Below are 22,191 nucleotides of genomic sequence, written 5' to 3'. Positions count from 1 at the left end.
CCTGTGGCTGGGTGTTTGAGACGCTGATTTTGCTAGTTGCTCATTTCCCTCTCCCCTTGCAGAATGCAGAGCCTGCTACCACAAGGTGTGTTTCCGCTCAGGACCCTGCCCCAAATGCGAGCGGCTGCAAGCGCGGAGGGAACTGCTGGCCAAGCAGAGCATGGAGGCTGACATCTCGGACTATGAGGAGGAGCAGGAGGAGGAGGCAGCCGTTGAAGGAGCAGCCACGTGACAGATGAGAGACTGTGGCTTGGTGCGTGGCCTCTGCCTCCAGGGACTGAACTGACAGAGAACTCAGACTGACTCTTCCACAGCTAATAAGCCAACGTGATGGGAGCCTTTGGGGGGGGGAGTCCCCCAAAGGGTTATTTTGCACTTGCCTCGGGAGGTTTTGGTGCTTCCCTTCTGTCTGAGCCACAGGACGAGGGAGAGAGAGACTTGCTTGCTGTTTCCGCCACCAACTTCGATGCACTGCGGAGCCCAGCTTCGCTGCCACCGCAAAGAAAGTAGCAGCTGGCTTTGCCTTGAGCGCCTGAACTTCTCTCCACATGCCACTTGGGAGAAGCCGGTGGGTGGTGCTGGTGGGCTTATGTGGCTGAGCTCCTGGCCGAGTTCCAAAACACTCCTAAAGGGAAAACGGCCCACATGGAAACTTGTTATTTTCTGTATTGGCTGCTGTGTGCCAGAAGAGGCAGCTTTTGTTTTTCTTTTGCCAAAACCACTGCCTATAACTCTGTATACTTTTGCTGCTGAATGTCATTTATCTGGCCCTAATTTTTTGTGCCTGAAGGAAGCCAGAGAACCGAAAGGGGCATTCAGCCTGCCCTTTTATTCTGTCGGGAGCTGCCTAGCTACAATAAATACTGGGGGGTGTAGAAAATCTGCTGGTACCTAGCGGGGTAAGCTGAGGAGGGTGGGCGATAGTTGGCAAACCCAAGGTTCCCACAACTCTTCTCAGAATAATCTGCCCACACACCCCAACACCCTATTAGAGAGGACCTAGCTCCTGCTTCCTTACCTACCACCGTTTCTTCCAATTTGCCTAAAAAGTCTTTTTCCTTGCAAGGGAAATGTGGGTTGGTAGCTTGCAGAAATAAATGTACCCTTCCAGGATGCTGGATTTGGGAGGGATTTCAGTTTAAAGCCTACATAGGGCAGCGTCTGGGGCTTTCCTATTGTGGGAGTTAACCTCTGGGCTCTTCCTTAGATCAGAGAAGATTTCTGACACTTTTGCAGCAATGCATTTGCTTCTCCTGCTGATATTTCTGCTGTGTTTCTGTCTTGACACCTAACCTCTAGTACTTACCTGGCTTTGATGGTAAATTGGTAGGTGCCTTTTGTTGTTTTAGGGTACAGGAGATTTCCTATTACTGGTCATGTTTCATGATCAAGCAGACCATGAGGCTGGAAAGGGGCAACTATTTAGTAGGATGAGGGGCAGAAAACGGTGCTGAAGATTGCAGTTCATTTCCTCCTTCTTGCAGAAGCATGGCAGGGTCCCTAGGAGCAGAGCTTAAAGCAGCCTTCATCCTCCTGAAGTTTAGGCTCAGTGGGAGCTCCAGTCCTGGAAGGGGTGCTAAACTGGAGAAGACGGGCTTCTAGCATGCTGGTGAGGTGGTGCTCTCTTGTTAACCAGCAGCCATTCTACTAGAATTAGGGCTTAGCTGACCTGTTGCACTGAATATGGCTTGGGTTCATTCAGAAACAAACAAAACTTCCTTTCCTCATATTAATAGGTGAGCCTCTTTGTCAGATTCCTTTAATTTGGTACTTGAAATGTGGCTGTGCTTTATAATCAAGTAGGGTTCTTCCACACCAACTAGTCTTTATAGTCTCTTCCCTGCTCCTGTTTTGCAGCGCTTTTTCCTGGCACCTTCTTGCCCACCTCTTCTTCATGTACCTTGTTCCTCAGCAGAGAGGTGTTCATCAGCCCTGCTTAATCTCCAAGAGTCTACCTTGTCTCTTAATCTCCAGGCTTTTTCATCGGGGAATCTCTGGCCTGTGGGGCTTGCTGGCAGCACTGGCAGCAAGTCCTGCAGGATCCAGAACTCTGCGGTGCAGCCCTGCTTTTGGCATAGATCTTCCCTTTGCAGTCTGGCTTTGATATAAAGCCAGGCTGCAGAGGAAGAAACAATTGAGAGCGCTTAAAAGAACCCTTTCAACATTGGGTCGTCTTGTCAAAATGGCCTGCAGGGGTGGAGAAACTTGGGATCTGGCCTGTGCTGTGTGATTGGCAGGATTATTTTACGCTACTTCATCCCCCCGCTGATGCTGGTATTCCTCTTATGGTGAAAGCACTTCACACCCTTATCGACTAGGTGTGTGCTCACAAACTTCTCCCAGACTCCTCTATGTGGCAGTTCCTGTGCAGGGGGAGAATAAAATGGGAGGGCCTCTGATGGCTGTGAGAGCAGCCTTCTCCTATCCTATGCTACTGTATGGCAGTATACCCAATTCTGTATACAGTGCTGTTCCGTAACAACCTCTTAGCAGAGCACATTGTGTGGTGTGGTCCTTCAGAGTACCCTCCTGTGTTGCTGGCTAGAAGCTGGAGATTGTATTCCTTGCAATATGACCAGACTTTCAAAGTCAGCTGGTTCTTGGACGTTTGAAGTGGCCCAGTCTGAAAGGACAGTTGGTTTGTGGATGTAAGTGAGGGTCAGTGTAGTCTGTAGGTAGAAATGGCATGATGTCTTGAGGAAGGAGGTGGCGGCATTTTTGGCATAGGTCACTCAGCTAGCACACAGCAGAATCTCCTGCAGTAGGCAGCATATGTCCTTTTGTGCTGGCCTAGACTGCAAGACCCATTTTCTAAAGATGGATAGCAGTGTCATTTTAGCTACTGTATTTTTTTAACTATACATAATACACTAGAAAAACCCTGACTGAGATAAGCAGGACATACAGTTGACATGCGTGCAAAATGACACGGTGATGCTGTGAAGATTTACTTAAAGAATGCTATATAAAGGTAGACTTCCTTCTATTTGCTTTTTCTAAGAACAAGATTTGAGTGTTAGCAGTGTCAGGAACTTGCCCACTTCTGCTCAGACACGGCCTTGGAAGGTGTTGCTCTGTGGCTTCCACTTGCTTAATTCAGTGGCACCCTTTTTATGCCCTCCGGCTTAGAGCCTCAGCCTTTTGCTGCTGCTTTTGGTAAGGCTGAAATATCTCTGTGTAATTTTTTTAGCTCCACGTGTAGTTTGCTCAGAGTATGCCCACATCCAGAATTTATAAAGGAAATGTTGAAATAATTGACTTGGGGTATGTTCAGAAACAGTTGGTGGTTTGGTGAACTAGCAGTCTGGAATATGGGCAACTGAACCAGCTGAAGTGAAGGAGCAAGGAGCCGGGAACACAGGTTAACTCAGCAGGGTGGATGCTTGCAAGATGGGGATGGGGGCAATCCACAAGCACCCTGTTAACTGAATGCCTTGGGTGTTTGTGGTTGGGTATTATCGTGAGAGGGTTCTTGGTGTTTGATGGCAGTGGGGCAATCCATCCGCCTCACCCCACCCCACCCCCAAAGACAGGATTTGCTGTGTCTCAAAGAGAACTGCGGGACCACGCCTCCCATTTCCTGTGCCTTCACAATTCCTACAGTAGCCTGTTACTATTCTCTACTTGAGATCAGAACTCTACAGAAAGTGCTTCCCAAATAATTCCTGATCTAAGGTTTTAAAAACACAATAGCGACAGGTTTGCAGCAGCATGGAGTATTTCATGCATTCTGAAGCCCTCACTGCTTCAATTAAGAGCCTCTCTCATAGATAACTGTTGAAGAACAACATCTTTTATCTTGATTACATACATCAGTTCCCTTGACTGCAAAAAAAATTACATGGCTCTGTTTTATGGATTGGAGCTCCCCCTTGCTATCCCCCCCTGCCTTTCAAAAATTGTTTTTACTTATTCCAGGGCCCAACTACACTTGCTGCTAATCATGTGCTTAAAGAAGCATGCTTAACTTGCCCATTTTTAGGGCTCCAGTCTGAAATACACGTCCAATCCAGATCAGTGCCCACCCAGCTGCTGGGCATTTGTCTTCTCTATTGAATATCACCCCCCCCCCCCGGTTATTTGCCCCCAAATGTGCCGTGAACAGAAAAGTCATATGGAATCCTGGTGATTTTTTTCTCTCTCAAACGGTGGCAGCCTGGCTTAAGTATCTTTTTCTTATTTTAAATGTGACCATCGTCAAACGAAGGTGAGCAAGCCCTCAACCTTGTGTCACAAACAGTCTCAACAGATTGTAAATCCACACTGCAATCCTTTACAGTTAAGAAGAAATTTGGTGGGGTTTTTATATATATATATAATTGTCAGCACTTCTGTTGATGACATTTCTTGTGTTTGTCAGTAAGGCCCTCTTTAAAAAAAGCTATTTTCCAGGACAGACTTCTGCCAGCCTGGTGCTCTCCATCTAGCTATGGGGCTACAATTGCCATCAGCCACAGGCGGTACAGTTCTGCCGCCTGGGGGCTGATGAGGAAAGAAAAGCTCAAAACATCTTGAAGGCACCAGGTTGGCAAAAGCTGTTCTAGATGCACTGATCTAAGTTCCAAAAGGGGGGTGGTAGCTTGAGTTTTTTTCCCCCTTTTACGTGATAATTGTGCAGTCTCCTTTCTGCAATGCCTGGAAAGCACACAAAGGGAGAATGTAATGCACAGCGGAATGGTTAGGAAGCCAAATGGCCAACCCTGATGAAGCTGTGATCGATTTCTGGTATGCCCACGGTTTTGCAGAATGACTGCTGTCCATATTGTAAATGGTATGTGAAAGTTCTTTATAAAGAGTTAACGGTGGAGTTGAAACCAGATATCCACCTGCTGTTAACCACAGAAATGCCGTCCATAATAAACTACACTAATAAGCATGCTGCTTTTGCGGTCTCTGTTTTCGTCAAACGTGAAACGCCTCCTCATTTGTAGGTTCCAGGCTCTGTGGCTTTGCTGGGCTGCCATCTCCTCCTGCCACTGCCCACCATTCTGCCATGCAGAAACATTGTAAAAACCTGTCTGCTGTGTGGCACGCGGCTTTGGGATTGCATAGCAGGTAGAGAGCGAGGCTTCAGGAACGCAGCTTGACCTTCTTGTTCCGCATCTTAAAAGGGTGGGCAAAACCTGCCTTTTTGCACTACGTAAAACGTGTGTAATGTTAAGTTGGCCTCAGCCGCTGTGAAAAAGGTGACGTCAAGCCTTGCCCTTTAGCCACTTGAAGATTACTTGGAGAACTTTTGAGGGCTGTACTTGCGCTCAAACTGGTCCACGTCAAACTTCCTCTTGCAGCCAGCATAGTTCATGTAGCGGATCTTGCCAAACACAGCCCGCTCTGGCCAGCCTTGGTCGTGGATCCCACAGATAGACCACATGCAGCCTGATGGGAGGAAAAAAAGAACAAACGGATCTCTGCTTTTGCATTCTTCCTCCCACCTTTCTCTGCAGATACAGACACAGGTCTGGTGATTCCTGCTCTGCAGGGGGTTGGACTAGATTGGCTCTTGTGGCCCGTTGCAACCCTATGACTCTATGATACAACCACCCAGCCTCTTCCCATGACTGACCTACATATCCATTGGGGTCCCGGCCATCCAGTTCATAGCGGTCATTAAGGTAGATGGAGAATTTCAGGGCCTCTTCTGGCGAAGTGGTCCACTCCAATATTTTCTTGGCCCAATACATCCTCAGGAAGCCGTGCATCTTCCCTTCATGAACCATCTGGAGCTGAAGCAGAGGGATGGAAAGGTGGATGAGCTACGGATGAGGCCTGCTTGGGAAGTGCCACCCGCCCTGCGGAATGCCATCCCATCAGATGTCAAAGAGCTAAACCATCATAGGACTTCCTGTATCAGGAAGCTACTGATGTTTTGGTGTGTTCTTGGAAGCCACCCAGAGTGGCTGGGGATGTGCTTATGGAACCAAAGGGGTGGTGGCCCCCAAAACTGGGGCGCACTGGTTTAGATAAAAGGCAAGTAAAGGGGGGACTTTATGGGTGTCCCATAGGGGCAGCTGGTTGGCCACGGGGAGAAGGAAGTTCTCCATCACCTCTTCCTGCTCCATCGCTATTGTTCACACGCCCTTCAAAAGCAGTTCCCCGAGTGGGTTACAACAGTTTTAAATTCAGAATGAAAATAGTTAAAACTAATGACGGTCACAGGGATGAAGTGGGGCCCTATGCTCTTAACCCCACAAGCAGGAAATAAAAACCACTGTACACATTCAGAAACGGCCCTTCAGAAGGTAGTCTGCCACTGACCGTGGAGGTTCCCCATTTAGTTAGTATGGCTAAACATTTTTATTTTTATGTATATAATTTTTTATTTAATTTTCTATTTCAGAATTTAAAATACTCATTTAAACATCCTTAAAATACCAACGACTTCCCTTCTTCTCTTTCCATGGTTCATTTTCCATATCATAAACCCCTGCTTATTTTACAAAAACTAAGCCATTCAGTATTCCATTATTACATCCATCAAAACTTATTTACACTGCTGAATTTATCTTAATGCTGCCAACGTTTTCAAGTCTACACAATTATTTCCCATATATTCAAGAAACGTTTTCCAATCTTCTCTAAGCGTATGTTCTTCTTGTTCTCTTATTCTGTGTGTAAAATCTGCAAGCTGCGCATATTCTGCCAACTTTAGTTGCCATTCTTCTTTAGTTGGGACCTTGCTCGTTTTCCATTTTGGGGCTAACGAAACACGGGCCACAGTAACGGCACACATAAATAACTTTTTTGACACCTGGGAATTTCCATCCCTAATCCCCCTTTAAAGCCATCTAATCCAGCGGCCGTCACAACATCCAGTAGCAGAGATTTGTACCACTTAACAAGGTAGCATGTAACTTTTCCATTCCGTTCGAGCTGCTGCTGCAAAGAGTTTTAGCATTATTGGAGAGGGAGAAGCAGATTTCCAAGCACATGACAGACATGTGCTCAGAAGCCAGCACATGCCCATCCAAAGACAGGTCCTCACACACCTTTGGAGCTTAGGTTTACCTGTGCAGCGTTCCAGAGAGGGTCGTGCGTCTTTCCTGCCTCCAGCTGTTCCAGTTTGTACAGGTGAGATCGCTTGTCTTTGGCGTGCAGCTTCAGCGTAGTTTTGGCCCAGTCATAAGCCCCTTTGAATGGTATAAGGCATAAAAGATTATGGTTAAAAAGTATAGAATCATAGAATCATAGAGTTGGAAGAGACCACAAGGGCCATCGAGTCCAACCCCCTGCCAAGCAGGAAACACCATCAGAGCACTCCTGACATATGGTTGTCAAGCCTCTGCTTAAAGACCTCCAAAGAAGGAGACTCCACCACACTCCTTGGCAGCAAATTCCACTGTCGAACAGCTCTTACTGTCAGGAAGTTCTTCCTAATGTTTAGGTGGAATCTTCTTTCTTGTAGTTTGGATCCATTGCTCCGTGTCCGCTTCTCTGGAGCAGCAGAAAACAACCTTTCTCCCTCCTCTATGTGACATCCTTTTATATATTGGAACATGGCTATCATATCACCCCTTAACCTCCTCTTCTCCAGGCTAAACATGCCCAGCTCCCTTAGCCGTTCCTCATAAGGCATCGTTTCCAGGCCTTTGACCATTTTGGTTGCCCTCCTCTGGACACGTTCCAATTTGTCAGTGTCCTTCTTGAACTGTGGTGCCCAGAACTGGACACAGTACTCCAGGTGAGGTCTGACCAGAGCAGAATACAGTGGCACTATTACTTCCCTTGATCTAGATGCTATACTCCTATTGATGCAGCCCAGTAATTGAGCCCTATTAAAATGCAGCATTATCCTAAAGGTAAAAAAGTAAAGGACCCCTGGACAGTTAAGTCCAGTCAAAGGCGACTATGGGGTTGCAGCTCTCATCTTGCTTTCAGGCCAAGGGAGCCGGTGTTTGTCCACAGACAGCTTTCCGGTTCATGTGGCCAGCAGGACTAAACCGTTTCTGGTGCAATGGGACACCATGATGGAAGCCAGAGCACATGGACACGTCATTTACCTTCCCACTGCAGTGGTACCTATTTATCTACTTGCACTGATGTGCTTTCGAACTGGCAGGTTGGCAGAAGCTGGGACAGAGCAACAGGAGCTCACCTCGTTGCGGGGATTCAAACCGCCGACCTTCTGATCGGCAAGCCCAAGAGGCTCAGTGGTTTAGACCACAGCGCCACCTGTGTCCCTGCATTATCATATCACATGTAAAGGCAAGCGTCGCAGAAGAGGTGTCCTTGCGGAGCAGAGAAAGGCAAAACAGGTGAGCCCATTTACCTTCCACCTTGTCATAATTTGGGTTGTAGTAGCAGAAATTGTCCGCCAGCTCCCTCCGCACCACGGCCTCTTCAATGAAGGCTTCCGCAGATTCCTTGTACCGGCTACGGAGCTTGCGAACCTCCAGGATTGCTCTCTGGACAGAGATCTGACCTGTGGGAGGGCAGTTACTGTTCAGTGGGCTTCTGAGATCTTTGGAACTTGCAAGGGAGATTCTCCTTCAGGCCACAACAATCTTCTGGGGGCTCCCTCCCTGTGAGAAGCGAAGTTACACAAAACCAGGCAGAGGGTCTTCTTGGTAGTGGCACCCGCCCTGTGGAACGCCCTCCCATCAGATGCCAAGGAAATAAACAACTACCTGACTTTTAGAAGACATCTGAAGGCAGCCCTGTTTAGGGTTGGCTGCTACCAACCCTAAGCGTTTTTGGGCAGAGCGGACAGCTGATCTGCAACCCACCCAGGGTTTGGCCACCCCTGTACCCCCCAAGGGTTTACCCAGGCCTTGCAGAGGACCAGCTCCCCACTCACCAAAGTGGAACCAGGGCGAGAGGTTGCTCAGAGCCGGCCGGTTGGGATTGTTCCTGTCTGTGCCAAAGAACTTCAGGCGGTCCTTGATGAACTCTTCCAGCACCGCCAGGCCGGCAGCCGTCCCTGGCTGCGCCCACGTCACCTCCTTCACGGAGCGGTCGACTTGCAGGCTGGCATAGCAGGCGTCCCAGTCAACAGGCTGCGGAGTCAGAAGAGGAACAGGGGTGAAAGCCGGCAGCAAGGAGCAGCAATCCAGGCCAAGGACGTTTCAGCAATCCTTAACATCCCAGAGCTCATGGGAGCGTGGGCATCACTCGGCTTTTCATTTATCTTATTTTTATTTCATTTCTTAAATTCATGCACCGCTTTAATTTCATAGACCTCGAAGCAGTCTACAAAGAATAAAACAATGAGAATGACCAGACAGGCTTACCCAGACACATAGAGTTTACTGCTGATTTTAATCCTTTGAATGTTTTAAATAGTTTTTAACTGTTGTTCCCTATAATTTTACTGTTCTTTTGTAAACTGCTTTGAGGATTGATTGATTGATTTTTAACAATCAAGCAGCGCGTAAATTTTATGGAATAAAAATAATACATACTATTATTCAGGGCTTTTTTTGCTATTCTAAGAGAACAAGAGAGAAGTCCATTGATGAGTTCTGGCACGTCTTTTTTCCCAGGACTCGAGGCAGCTTACAAAAATGCAAGAAAGCTAAACATATATACAAGGCAATAGTTAGTACGCAATTAAACTTCAACAGGGTTAAAACAAGATAAAAGCAAATCTATTAAAATACAGATGGTAAAAAATAAATGCGCATTTGTGGGGTGAGTATTGCATATCTGTGGCCTTCTGTAAATGTCAAAGGAGCATAGAAGAAGAAGAAGAAAAAGAAGAGGAGGAGGAGGAGGAGGAGGAGGAGGAGGAGGAGGAGTTTGGACTAGATATCCCACCTTTCACTCCCCTTAAGGAGTCTCAAAGCGGCTCACAATCTCCTTTCCCTTCCTCCCCCACAACAAACACTCTGTGAGGTGAGTGGGGCTGAGAGACTTCAGAGAAGTGTGACTGGCCCAAGGTCCCCCAGCAGTAGCATGTGGAGGAGCAGGGAAGCGAACCCGGTTCACCAGATTACGAGTCCCCCGCTCTGAACCACTACACCACACTGGCTCCCTTACACCATAGGATGCTCCCTTACCCCGAGTCAGACCATTGGTCCATATAGCTCACTACTGTCCACACTGACTGCCAGCAGCTCTCCCGGGTTTCAGACAGGGTGTCTCTCTCAGTGCTTCCTGGAGATGTCTGGATTTGAACCTGGCACCCTCTGCATGCAAAACAGATGCTCTACTGCTGAGCTACAGACTTTCCACAGCTTTTCTGTCCCAGCTGCAGTGAAGGGCTAAGGGAGACCTGCTGGAATGTCTGCAGCAGTTTGCCAATAATTACAAATGTCAAAAAAACAAAACACAAAAAACAGCCCAGATCCCTGCTCCCAATATCGACTGCTACCTCTGCCTGGAACTCCGCGGGATAAGGGTGCCTGACGACAGGTGGGAATTCGGTGAGAAACTCAGCCAGCCGGTCATGGATTTTCCGGCGGATAGTTCTGGCCCCATACTCCTGCTTGTCGGAGGCCACCCAGCAGGGCACAATGTTGTGAGCATCGACCTGGAGAAGCAAAGCAAGAGAAACGGCAATTGCACACAGCTCCCACTATCCTAACACTCGCTATACAAAAATTCACTTATCCAAACCCAAGGAATTAATACCCAAGCCTCCTAGAATTGCTATGTACACCGCAGATTCAGATATCCAAACCTGCATGTAGTGCTGTAAACGAATCAGCAGCCTTGAACAAACCTTACTTTTTGTGTTTTCCTGCTTCATGGCAGCCATTTTGCCAAAAACCATGATGGGAGGGAGGGAGCTGGAGAGATCTGACAAATAAGATAGCGTTTTCCTTCTTTATTTGCCTTTTGCAAGGTTTCAGAGGGTTTTCCTGGGTTTTCTCGTCATTTGGGGGTAAAATTCCGTGGTTGGGAACGCATTAGAAATTTCCCCATAGGAATCAATGGAAAGCATTGACTCGTTATGCAAACATTTGCCTAACACATGATTTCCTGAGAATGCATTGTATTTGAATAGCGGGACCTTTGTGTTAACGTGTAGAGAGAGGGGAAAGAAGGATCCTAGGAACTTCTACAGCAGCCTTTGCCCACCTGGTGCCCTCTAGATGCTGTTGGTCCATAACTTCTCTTAACAGCCACCAATTAATTGTGGCATCAGCTTTTCTGGGATGAAGCTGCTGCTTCTTCTACCATCTGTGACTGGATTAAAGACTTTTTGAGGGATCAGACACAAACAGTGAGGATTGGGACTGTTACATCTACCTTCCTGAAGCTTAGTACTGGCACCCCACAGGGATGTGTGCTAAGTCCCTACCTGTACTCATTGTACACATATGACTGTATATCATCTGATCCATCCACAGTAATTATTAAGTTTGCAGATGATACTACCATAATGGGTCTAATTGCAGGCGGAGATGAAACAGTGTACAGGGGGGAGGTTCAAAAAGTATCTACATAGTGCTTAGAGAATAACTTGCACCTAAATATTAGTAAGACAAAGGAGATGGTGTTGGACTTCCAGAGGAAGAGAGGGGAACCTGCCCTGTTATATATCGGGGGGGGGGGCTGGGCTGTGTGGAGAGTCTCCTCCTTTAAATTCCTGGGAGTTTACCTTAGTGAGGACCTCACTTGGAAAATCAACAAAACTCAGGTGATCAGAAAGGCCCAACAAAGACACTATTTCCTCAGGGTCTTACAAAAGAATAATGTTAAACAACAACTGATGAACTCCTTTTACTGGTCCACAATAGAAAGTGTCCTTTCATATTGTATCACAGTGTGGCATGCTGACCTGACAGCCACGGACAGAAAGTCTCTACAGAGGGTGGTGAATACAGCACATGATATCATGGGCTGTCCCTTGAGTCCGCTAGATGACATCGCAAGGGATCGTTGCCTTAGGAGAGCAAGAAAAATTCTCAGGGATGACTCTCACCCCGGCCATCACCTTTTTAATCTTCTACCCTCGGGCAGGAGATACAGAAGTATAATCAGCCGTACCAACAGGCTAAAAAATAGCTTCTATCCGTGGGCTGTTAGGCTGTTGAACGGAAAATAACATAGCGCAACTGACTTGTGAGGTGGTGGCTGTGCGATAAGCACACAGAGTGCAATGAAATTGAATGTTTGGGTGGGCTGGGAGGCAGGCTCGGTTAGGCTCGGTTAATTTCATTGTACACAGGTTGTACATTGACAATAAAGGTATTATTATTACAGTGGATGCTCAGGATGCGAATGTAATCCATGCGGGATGCACATTTGCAACCCGCAGCGTTCGCAAACTGCAGCGGCGCATCTGCGTACGCATGGGTCGCAATTCGGCGTTTCTGCGCATGTGCAAAGAGTGATGTAGTGCTTCTGCGCATGCGCAACCGCTGAAACCCAGAAGTAACCCGTTCTGATACTCCAGGGTTTTGACAGTCGATAACCCGAAAAAATGCAACCTGAAGCGTCTGTAACCCAAGGTATGACTGTATTAAGCTTCCTTTGTCAGATTCAGTGAACGTGATGGAAGTTATGAACTCAGGAATCCAGGCAAGGTGGTGAAATGCTCCTTGGAATCACAACATCTGTGTCACCATGGAGACACCCCCCACTGCCCCGCAGCTCTGCCCAGATCACACCCCAGCGGCCAGACTCCAGGCCTCCCTACCTGGACAAAGGGCACATCAGGTGGCAGCCTCGCCTGGACATCTTGCACCCACTGCATGGGGACGCGGAGGGGGGCGAAGTCCGTCACCACCCCGCCAATGCCGTGGGTCGTCACAAAGGGGGGCAGCACGTCCTTTGCGAAGCCGATGAGCAGGTGGAACGGGATGCTTAGTTCCTTGCACTCCTAGGAGACGGGAAAAGGAAGCAGAGAATATTTGGTCACACAGGAAGCTCGTGATATCGACTCATAGACTACCAGTTAGTCTAACTCAGTATTTACCACACTGGCTGGCAGCAGCTCTCCAAGGTTTCAGGCAGGGGACACCTCCCGGGCCTACCTGGAGAGGCCAGGGGCTGAACCTGGAACCTTCTGCATGCAACGCATGTGCTCCCCCACTGAGTATCTAAAAGATACAAGTTTCCAGTCCTCATTGTTTTGAACGAAGGGTGAATTTGAATAGGAAGCCGGTTACATTATAAGCTGCCTTATACTAGACCAGTGGTCTCTCTCATTGATTATTGTCAACACTGACTGGCAGTGACTCTCCAGGTTTTCAAACAGGGGTCATTCCCAACCCTACCTGGAGACACCAGGGTTTGAATCTGGGACCTTCTGCATCCCAAGCACATGCTCTTCCACTGAGCTACGGTGTCCATCAAAAAGGAACAAAGCTCTCACAGGTACAGATTTTTAGTTGCACGCATAAATACAAGCCTGTGTCATGACTATCTTGGCTATGAGTGCAACTATTCAGGGACCAATTGTTTCTTTTAAGTCTGTCGCACTGCCGCAGTCATGCACCGGCCCGGCAACGCAAGTAAAGGTAAAGGAAAAGGGACCCCTGACCATTAGGTCCAGTCGTGGCCGACTCTGAGGTTGTAGCACTCATCTTGCTTTATTGGCCGAGGGAGCCGGTGTACAGCTTCCAGGTCATGTGGCCAGCAGGACTAATCTGCTTTTGGCGAACCAGAGCAGCGCACGGAAATGCCGTTTACCTTCCCGCCAGAGTGGTACCTATTTATCTACTTGCACTTTGACTTGCTTTCGAACTGCTAGGTTGGCAGGAGCAGGGACTGAGGAACGGGAGCTCACCCCGTCACAGGGATTCGAACCGCTGACCTTCTGATCGGCAAGTCCTAGGCTCTGTGGTTTAACCCACGTCCCCCGAGCGCTACCCACGTCCCCCGAATAAAATCCCAGCTTTTCCAAAGCTCTCCTAGGTTTCCCAGACAGAAAGTGTACCGTATTTTTTGCACCATAACACTCACTTTTTTCCTCCTAGAAAGTAAGGGGAAATGTCTGTGCGTGTTATGGAGGAAATGCCTACGGGTGGCATGCCTACGGATTTTCCTCCTCTAAAAACTATGTGCGTGTTATGGTCGGGTGCGTGTTATAGAGCGAAAAATACGGGTAGGTCATCCCCCCTGCCCCATCGAAAAAGTGAAGTTGGCACACTTCACCAACACCCCCCAAAAGGCTGACTTAGCGTGCAAAAGAATAAGAGCACAGAAATATTTCTGCTGCGAGAGGAGTCCCACCCTTGAGCTTCTGCACAAGTCTCTGTTCTGAGCACTCCCCTGGACCGGAAAGAGGAAAGCGCTGCCTCTTTCATTGACCCAAAAATCAATTTTCTTTGGAGAATGGGTTGCTCTGCCGGGTAAGTGAACGATCCAGCCACACTTGACGCAGAGACCCAAGAGAGAAGGCCAGAGCAGTTAATCAGGCAGAGCTGCTGTGGGAGACTCCTCTGCCTACAGCTGCTTTGGGCTCGCAGGCTATTTACAGCTTCCAGTAATATCCAAGGCAACACGATGACCAAGTACAACAATGCAATATCAATATAAACTCTTTATATAATCTATACGGAACATTGAACAATATGAAAAACCAAATAAACAGAAATCTTATAAATCTCTGAAAGTCACAAAATGTGCACTCTTGATGGATTCTCCTGAAAACATAGAACCAAATAAACGTAAGTCTTATAAGTCTCTGGAAGTCTTTGTAGACTATGCAAGTCTCTGAAAGAAGCAATGGGTCAGATCTGCTGAAAACAAGCCGTAAAGCTTTGTTTTATGACGTTCAATGCTGCCAGAGTGGTCCGCAAACAGACGTAGTGAACAGTGATGTACCCACTGTTTCATACAATTCTTCTTCAGCGCAGCAGAAGGATACAGAAATGCTTCATAAACCCATCTATATGGTGAATGTAAAGCTATGGTTTTCCCAGTAGTGACGTATGGAAGTTAAAGCTGGACGATCAAGAAGGCTGATCGCCGAAGAACTGATGCTTTTGAATTATGGTGCTGGAGGAGACTTTTGAGAGTTCCGTGGACTGCAAGAAGATCAAACCTCTCCATTCTTAAGGAAATCAGCCCTGAGTGCTCACTGGAAGGACAGATCCTGAAGCTGAGGCTCCAAGACTTTGGCCACCTCATGAGAAGAGAAGACTCCCTGGAAAGTCTCCCCAACTGGAAAGTTGGGAAAGATGGAGGGCACAAGGAGAAGGGGACGACAGAGGACGAGATGGTTGGACAGTGTTCTCGAAGCTACCAGCATGAGTTCAACCAAATTGCGGGAGGCAGTGGAAGACACGGGGTCACGAAGAGTTGGACACAACTAAATGACTAAACAACAATATGGTGAATGGAATTGTATACAGTGGTACCTCGGGTTAAGTACTTAATTTGTTCCGGAGGTCTGTTCTTAACCTGAAACTGTTCTTAACCTGAAGCACCACTTTAGCTAATGGGGCCTCCTGCTGCTGCTGCCGCGCCGCCGGAGCACGATTTCTGTTCTCATCCTGAAGCAAAGTTCTTAACCTGAAGCACTATTTCTGGGTTAGCGGAGTCTGTAACCTGAAGTGTATGTAACCCGAGTTACCACTGTAACAACAATAACTATGGAGCAGTGGTCATAAAGTTATGATATTGCATTGTTGTATTTGGTCATCGTGTTGCCTTGGATATTACTGATAATTGTTTGCAACACAGGGGTTTAATTGTTTGGTTACTATTTACAGCTTCCGGCGCGCAGCTGCGAATGACTTATCTATGACAGCTGGCCACAGCCTAGTGCCCTCAGGTGATTTGGACAAAGACTCCCATCAACCTTGCCCACAGGGCATGCTGTCTGCAGTTGATGGGCATTTGGGAAGAAGCTGATACGGCAAGGCTGCTGTGCCCAAATTCATGCTGCAGGCGGCTTGCCCACTAGAACCTGTCCCCAGTGCACAGCCACTTCTGACACCGATGCACCACCTTCCCGACACAACGGCGGTACCTCGGCCACTTCCTTGAGGCCTCTGATCAGGAAACCGAAATGGCGGATGGTAGCCTCCAGGAACTTGGGCACCAGGCAAAAGCAGACATGCAGCGGCAACTTCTGTTTCAGGGCCAGTCGCTGGGCATAGAGAAAGGCCCAGTTATCTGGAGAGAGAAAGAGCAGGGAAAAACTTAAAGGAACGGCTCTGTAACAGATGGTCAGCGGCTGGGAGTGTAGGGAGTGCAATAGACATGCGACGTTTGGGCTTCTCCAAACCCCTGTGCCAGCTTGATGGGAGCAAGTGCCCCGGTTCTGAAGGCAAAGCAGGGCATACCTATTGGCATACAGTGTGGCTCAGGACCACAATACCTCAAGGAGCAACTCTTTCCATATGAACCTACCCGGACCCTGAGAACATCTTCTGAGGCCCTCCTTCGTGTGCCTCCTCCTCGAGAGGTCCGGAGGGTGGCAACACGAGAACGGGGCCTTCTCTGCAGTGGCTCCCTGTCTGTGGAATGCTCTCCCCAGGGAAGTTCGCCTGGCGCCTTCATTATACATCTTTAGGTGCCAGGCAAAAACGTTCTGTTTAACCAGGCCTGTGGCAGACCTGATCAACACGCTATACCCTTTTAAAATGTGGCTCTTTGAGGTGCTTTTATTGGGTTATTGTTTTTATTTTTATTTTATGTACTGTGATCTTTTTGGTGAACTGCCCTGAGATCTCCAGGTATAGGGCGGTATATAAATTCAACCAATAAATAAATAAAAATAGAGATTCTCTTCCTCCCCAGGGGGCTGGAGACCTGTTGCTATTTCTGAAGCAGGGTCTCAGAGGGTCCGTATCTCCAGCATCCTAGGGCTGCCCAATCAGCATGAATGGGGGATACTTTCAATCACCATACAATACGATATCTTTATTGTCATTGTCCCATACAGAACAACGAAACTGAAAAAATCTACATCAGACATTCAAAAATCTACAAGCCTGCTATCCCAGCTATCCCAGCCTGGTTAGCCCCCTAAAAACTCTGATACCCCATAATTAAATACAATATACTCCCATAGAGACTACCTTACACTGTGTTTAAAACCAAAGTCGCTTTTGGATAGAAACTGTTTCTCAGGCGGCTAGTCCTAGTCTTTATAACCCTGTCCCTTCTTCCAGAAGGCAGAAGCTGAAAGAGATCGTTTCCGGGGTGCGCACTATCCTGCACTATCTCTGCAGCTTTCTTGTGACACCTGGAAGCGTAGATTTGATCCAAGGTGGGAAGAGGGCACCCAATTATTCTCTCCGCAGTCTTTACAACCCTGGACAGCATTGTTTTTCCCCTGACCGTGCAGCTTCCAAACCACACACACAGACCATGAGTTATGCTCCCAATCTAAACACTGAAAGTGAAAGGTGCTTCAGCTTCAAGGGAATTGTGTGCAACATCCGCTCCATACAAGGGAACTTCACAGGAAAGTCACCCAGAAAGCAAATACTGCAGCGCTCCCTTGAATCAACTGCCCCTGATAATCTGATACTTGCGACTTGGTCCTTTTAACCCACATGCCTATTTTATAGTCCTAATTTTTTTTAATTTTCATCGAGTGTTAGAATCATAGAATTGCAGAGTTGGAAGGGACCCCTAGAGTCATCTAGTCCAACCCCTGGCAAATCAGGAATCTCAGCTAAAGCATCCATGACAGATGGCCATCCAAACTCTGCTGAAAAACCTCCAAGGAAGGAGAGTCTGTTGTTCTGTTGTGATTCATACACATTATAAAATGAAATAAATAAATAAATAAACTCTACCAAAAAAGACCCTGTTTGCACAAAAAATATTAGATCTAGCCGAAAGTCAACACAGAAAGACCTGCATTAATTATTGCAATGCACCGCTATAGTTGTTATTACTGTATAATTGCATAAGTATAAAATTATTGTGTAACTTGGGAAGGTTGTATAATCTTAGAAGGGGCGTGGCTGTATCAGGAAGGGAGACGGCACTTCTGAATTTGCCACAATGCAATTGCTTTATACATGGCAAGGATGCTTTTCCCCAGTGTTTTGCCAGCCTTCACCCCCAGCCACTCCATCCCACCAAATACACAGAGGGGAAGAGGAGGCTGGGGCTCGGGCTAGGGTAAAGGTAAAGGGACCCCTGACCATTAGATCCAGTAGTGACTGACTAGTTGTGGCGCTCATCTCGCTTTATTGGCCGAGGGAGCCGGCGTACAGCTTCCGGGTCATGTGGCCAGCAGGACTAAGCCGCTTCTGGCGAACCAGAGCAGCGCACGGAAACGCCGTTTACCTTCCCGCTGGAGCGGGAAAACTACTTGCACTTTGACGTGTTTTCGAACTGCTAGGTTGGCAGGAGCAGGGACCGAGCAATGGGAGCTCACCCCGTTGTGGGGATTCGAACCACCGACCTTCTGATCGGCAAGTCCTAGGCTCTGCATAATAATAATAATAATAATAATAATTTGTTATTTGTACCCCGCCCTTCTGGCCGGGTTTCCCCAGCCGCTCTGAGTGGCTTCCAACAAAATATTAAAAATACACTAAAGCATCAAACATTAAAAACTTCCCTAAACAGGGCTGCCTTCGGATGCCTTCTAAAAGTCAGATAGTTGTTTATTTCCTTGACATCTGATGGGAGGGCGTTTCACAGGGCAGGCGCCACCACCAAGAAGGCCCTCTGCCTGGTTCACTGTAACTTTGCTTCTTGCAGGGAGGGAACCGCCAGAAGGCCTTCGGAGACCCACCCACCCAAAAATAAGCCAGGGCAGATTTCAGATCCCAGGCACCGACCAAGCTCTCACCTTGCACTCTCTGATCTCGCGACATCCAGTAGAGGATGCCCCGAGCATCTTCCTTGAGATCGGGATCTTGCGAGATGAGACGGACGCGCTTCTTGTTGTACTTGAACTCTGCGACGGAGGGCGCCGCGTCTAGGCGGGCTTGCTTGACGGCCTCAGCCAGGGCGGCAGAGCCTCTGCTTCCCACATCCCCTTCCCCAGCCGCCTTCTTAGCGGCAGGCGATGCCCCGGATGCCAACCTTCCGTTGCTCTCCAACCCATCAGGGAATAACGCTCCCTCTTCTGCCCCTTCCTGCATAGACTCGGCTGGCTTCCGCTTTCTCCTCTTCTGGGACATGGCTGGCCTTGCCCCGGGGACCGCAGAGAGGTTGCGCACCAACCACGAGACCCAGGCAGGGCCGGAATGGGGAGAGACGCAAGCGATGACCCTTCCGGGGAGCAGCTTGGAAGGAAGAAGCAGCCTGCAAGCAAGCACATAAGAACATCATTGGTGGATCAGGCTATGGGGGCCTCCATTCCAGCCGTCTCCGACTAGAGCCCATGTTGGTGTGGTGGTTAGAGTGCCGACTACGACCTGGGAGAGACCAGGGTTCAAATCCCCACTCGGCCACGAAGATCGTTTCCTCTCAGCCTGACCCACCTCAGAGAGATTTGAAAAAGAAAACTCAGAACCCCGTGCAGCACCTGCAGCTCCTAGGGAGAAAATGTGGGACAGAAATGCAGCAATAAAATAAATAAATACCTGGCCCTTCAGGTACCGTATTTTTCGCTCCATAGGACGCACCCGACCATAGGATGCACCTTGTTTTAGAGGGGGAGAGAAAAAAATTCTCCCCCTCTCTGCTCAGCGCCCCTTCAGCGAAGCGGCAGGAGAAATGGAGCCCCTTCCATTTCTCCTCCCGCTTGCTTGAAGGGGCGCTGCTCAGCTCTCCCTCTCTGCTGAAGCCGGGATAGTCTTGCTCTCCCGGCTTCAGCAAAAGGAACCCGAAGCCTGCGGAGTGCAGTGCGAGTTCCCGCTGCGCTCCAAAGGCTTCAGGCGGCTGTCCCTGAAGCCTGGGGAGCAAGAGGGGTCGGTGCGCACCGACCCCTCTCACTCTCCAGGCTTCAGCGAAAGCAACGTGAAGCCTCCGGAGCGTGGAGGGAGCGCTCCCTCTGCGCTTTCGAGGCTTCGCGTTGCTATCGCTGAAGCCAAGGAGCCTGCATTCGCTCCATAGGACAGACACACATTTCCCCTTAATTTTTGGAGGGGAAAAAGTGCGTCCTATAGAGAGAAAAATACGGTATTCTAGACAACAACTCCAGAACATCTGGAGGGTACCAGGCAGCTCTAATCCCACTTACTCCCCCCCCCTGCAGTGAACGATTAGATACCTTTGGGGAATCAGGATGTGAAGTCAACAGCCCTCCCCTGTGGTTTGCCCCCAGTATCTGCTATACAGAGGTACACTGTCTCTGGGCATGGGGGGTCTCCATTTAGCATCCAAGGCTACTGGCCTTTTCCTCCTGGAGGCAAGAATCAGCTGGTTTTGTCCAGCATGCAGCCTCCCAGCTTCTGCCTACAACTCCCATCAGCCCCTGCCAGCATGGCCAAAGGGTAGGGATCATGGGAGTTGTAGTTCAGCAACATCTGGAAGGCCAGAAGTTCTACAAGCCGAAGTGAACTTTGGAAAGATGGTGCCTTGAGTGGGGAGAAGATTTGGCACCCCCCTCCCTCAATATTCCTTATTTTCCACAATCATTCTTTTTGGTACAGTTGCTTTTAATAGATCTTCTTAACAGGCGCACTGAAACTTCGCATTATTACAAAAAACAGAAATGTTATTGTTTAGTGTCCTTTCAGCTTGGCATCCTGTGTTTGAGAACCACATAACCCTAAATCCAGCCCTGTCTAAGCTCTTTGGTGGCTGGTAGCTAGCTATGTGGTCATGTATGTTTTGCACACAGAATCCTGGCTTAAAAAAGAGAGAGAGAAGCACAGGTAGTGGGCAATACTGGGCCACTAGTTGAACTCAGCACTTAAGGCAGCTCCTGCGTTCAAACCTTAGAGGACCAGTTTGGTGAAGGTTGCTCTAGAGCAGAGTGCAAAAACACGGCACTCAGCCACTTCACGGGACTGCTGTGCTCAGGCTCATTCCAGAGCAGAGATAGTCCAAGTCTGTGCAGTGAATTAGAGGGAGAGAGAACAGGGCAACCCGAATGATTTGTGCAGTCCGGCCCATGGACCAGACTAAGGAACTGCTTCTGAAAAAGGAGAAGAAACAATGGAGGGATAACCTTTGTATCATCCCATCCTTTGCAAGGCACCTCCGTTTTCCTCCTGTCTTTTTCTCTCTCCTGATCCCTGCCTCTTTCCCCTTCAATTCATAGTTGTCAACCTTCCCTTTTTTTGTGGGAAATTCCCTTATTCCAGCGCCGTTTCCAGCTGCTTCCCGCTGCTATCCCGGATTGTTAGATATCCCGTAGACTGTCCCCGGGACAGGTGAGGCTGCTGGTCCCTTATTTTCAAGGCTGCTGATCCCTTATTTTCAAATCTGAAAGTTGACAGCTATGCTTCAATTCCTCCTTTGCTCTGTTATTTTCCCTCAATTTATTATTATTATTATTATTATGGCCTGTAAGATTTGACGGGGGTGGGGGGAGTTCCCTGGATTTGAGGCTGGGGGAGAAAGGGGAGAATGCTAAGCCCCTATTATCCTGGCCACACTTTTTTGGGGGGGGGGTGTAACAGAACATGCCTTCCTTGCCCCCTTCATTCGCACAACGGCCCTGCAAAGTAGTGTCACAACAGGACAAGTTATGCTGTGCAGCCACGGAACGGGGGGGGGGGCCTGCGGCGGCAAGACCCGCCCTGGAAGGGGGCACGGTCAGGGGCTGCCAGCGGCCCCCCTCGCCGGCACTCACCGGGCGCCGAGCTCTCCGCGTGGGCTTCCTCCGCTGGCGCGCCAGGCCCCGCTTACACAACGCGGCGGCGGCGGAGGAGGAGGCTGGGCAGGGACAGAGGCGGGCTGGGCTCCGGGAAGCCCCTCCCGCGGCCGCTTCTCCTCCTCCTCCTCCTCCCAGCATCGGGGAAGCGGAACCCCGCCAGGGGCCGCCGCAGCCTCGCTTTCCCGGCTCGGGGCGGCAGACTCACTTTTGTGAATGAATCGCCGCCCAGCGGATGGAACGTTGCAACATTTTTACGCTCGCGGGCCTCTGACGTCACGCGCTGTTGCCTGAAGCACGTGGCGGGGCGGGAGGGCGCCAGAATCTCGCTTGCTTTTCCTCCAAGCGATGGGTGCATCTCGCAGGAGGGGGGCGCCACTCCAGCTCCCCCCCCAAAAAGAAAGAGGGTGTCCTTATAGTTAGTCTGCAGCAGGTTGATGGTCCTTGGCCGCCGGGGCTTGTCGCCACTGTGACAGTGAAGGAACAGGTTACAATAGGAAAGGCTACAATAGGAATCTTATGGTCTTAGATATATGGTAATGTTCATAAGCGTGCCAACCAAGCACCTACATAGATCAGCACAGGAAGACCGACCTGGAACCATTTTGATTCCTAAA

At 48.9% G+C, this 22,191-nt stretch overlaps 2 protein-coding genes across 4 annotated transcripts in view; one reads left to right on the top strand and one right to left on the bottom strand.

Moving 5' to 3' along the window:
- Nucleotides 1-4,876, top strand: part of RUBCN (rubicon autophagy regulator) — a 49,252-nt gene extending 44,376 nt beyond the window's left edge. For all 3 annotated transcript variants that reach the window (XM_081007410.1, XM_081007408.1, XM_081007409.1), the window contains one exon: nucleotides 63-4,876. In XM_081007410.1, coding sequence (XP_080863536.1) covers nucleotides 63-232 — 170 coding nt within the window. In that variant the 3' untranslated portion in view covers nucleotides 233-4,876. The remainder of the gene's footprint in view (nucleotides 1-62) is intronic.
- Nucleotides 4,770-21,655, bottom strand: LOC308478138 (deoxyribodipyrimidine photo-lyase-like). The gene is made up of 10 exons (XM_081007508.1): nucleotides 21,554-21,655; nucleotides 18,656-19,113; nucleotides 15,866-16,011; nucleotides 12,584-12,766; nucleotides 10,310-10,468; nucleotides 8,795-8,993; nucleotides 8,267-8,419; nucleotides 7,006-7,127; nucleotides 5,564-5,723; nucleotides 4,770-5,376 (listed from the first exon to the last, which is right to left on the bottom strand). Exons 2-10 carry the CDS (start codon nucleotides 18,987-18,989, stop codon nucleotides 5,222-5,224), a joined length of 1,611 nt encoding a protein of 536 aa, XP_080863634.1. The 5' UTR covers nucleotides 18,990-19,113; nucleotides 21,554-21,655; the 3' UTR covers nucleotides 4,770-5,221.
- Nucleotides 21,656-22,191: the final 536 nt, after the last annotated feature.

Source organism: Podarcis pityusensis (genome assembly GCF_964106645.2).
Source record: "Podarcis pityusensis genome assembly, chromosome: 5".
Taxonomy (NCBI): Eukaryota; Metazoa; Chordata; class Lepidosauria; order Squamata; family Lacertidae; genus Podarcis; species Podarcis pityusensis.
This window is presented reverse-complemented; position numbering and strand designations above follow the sequence as displayed.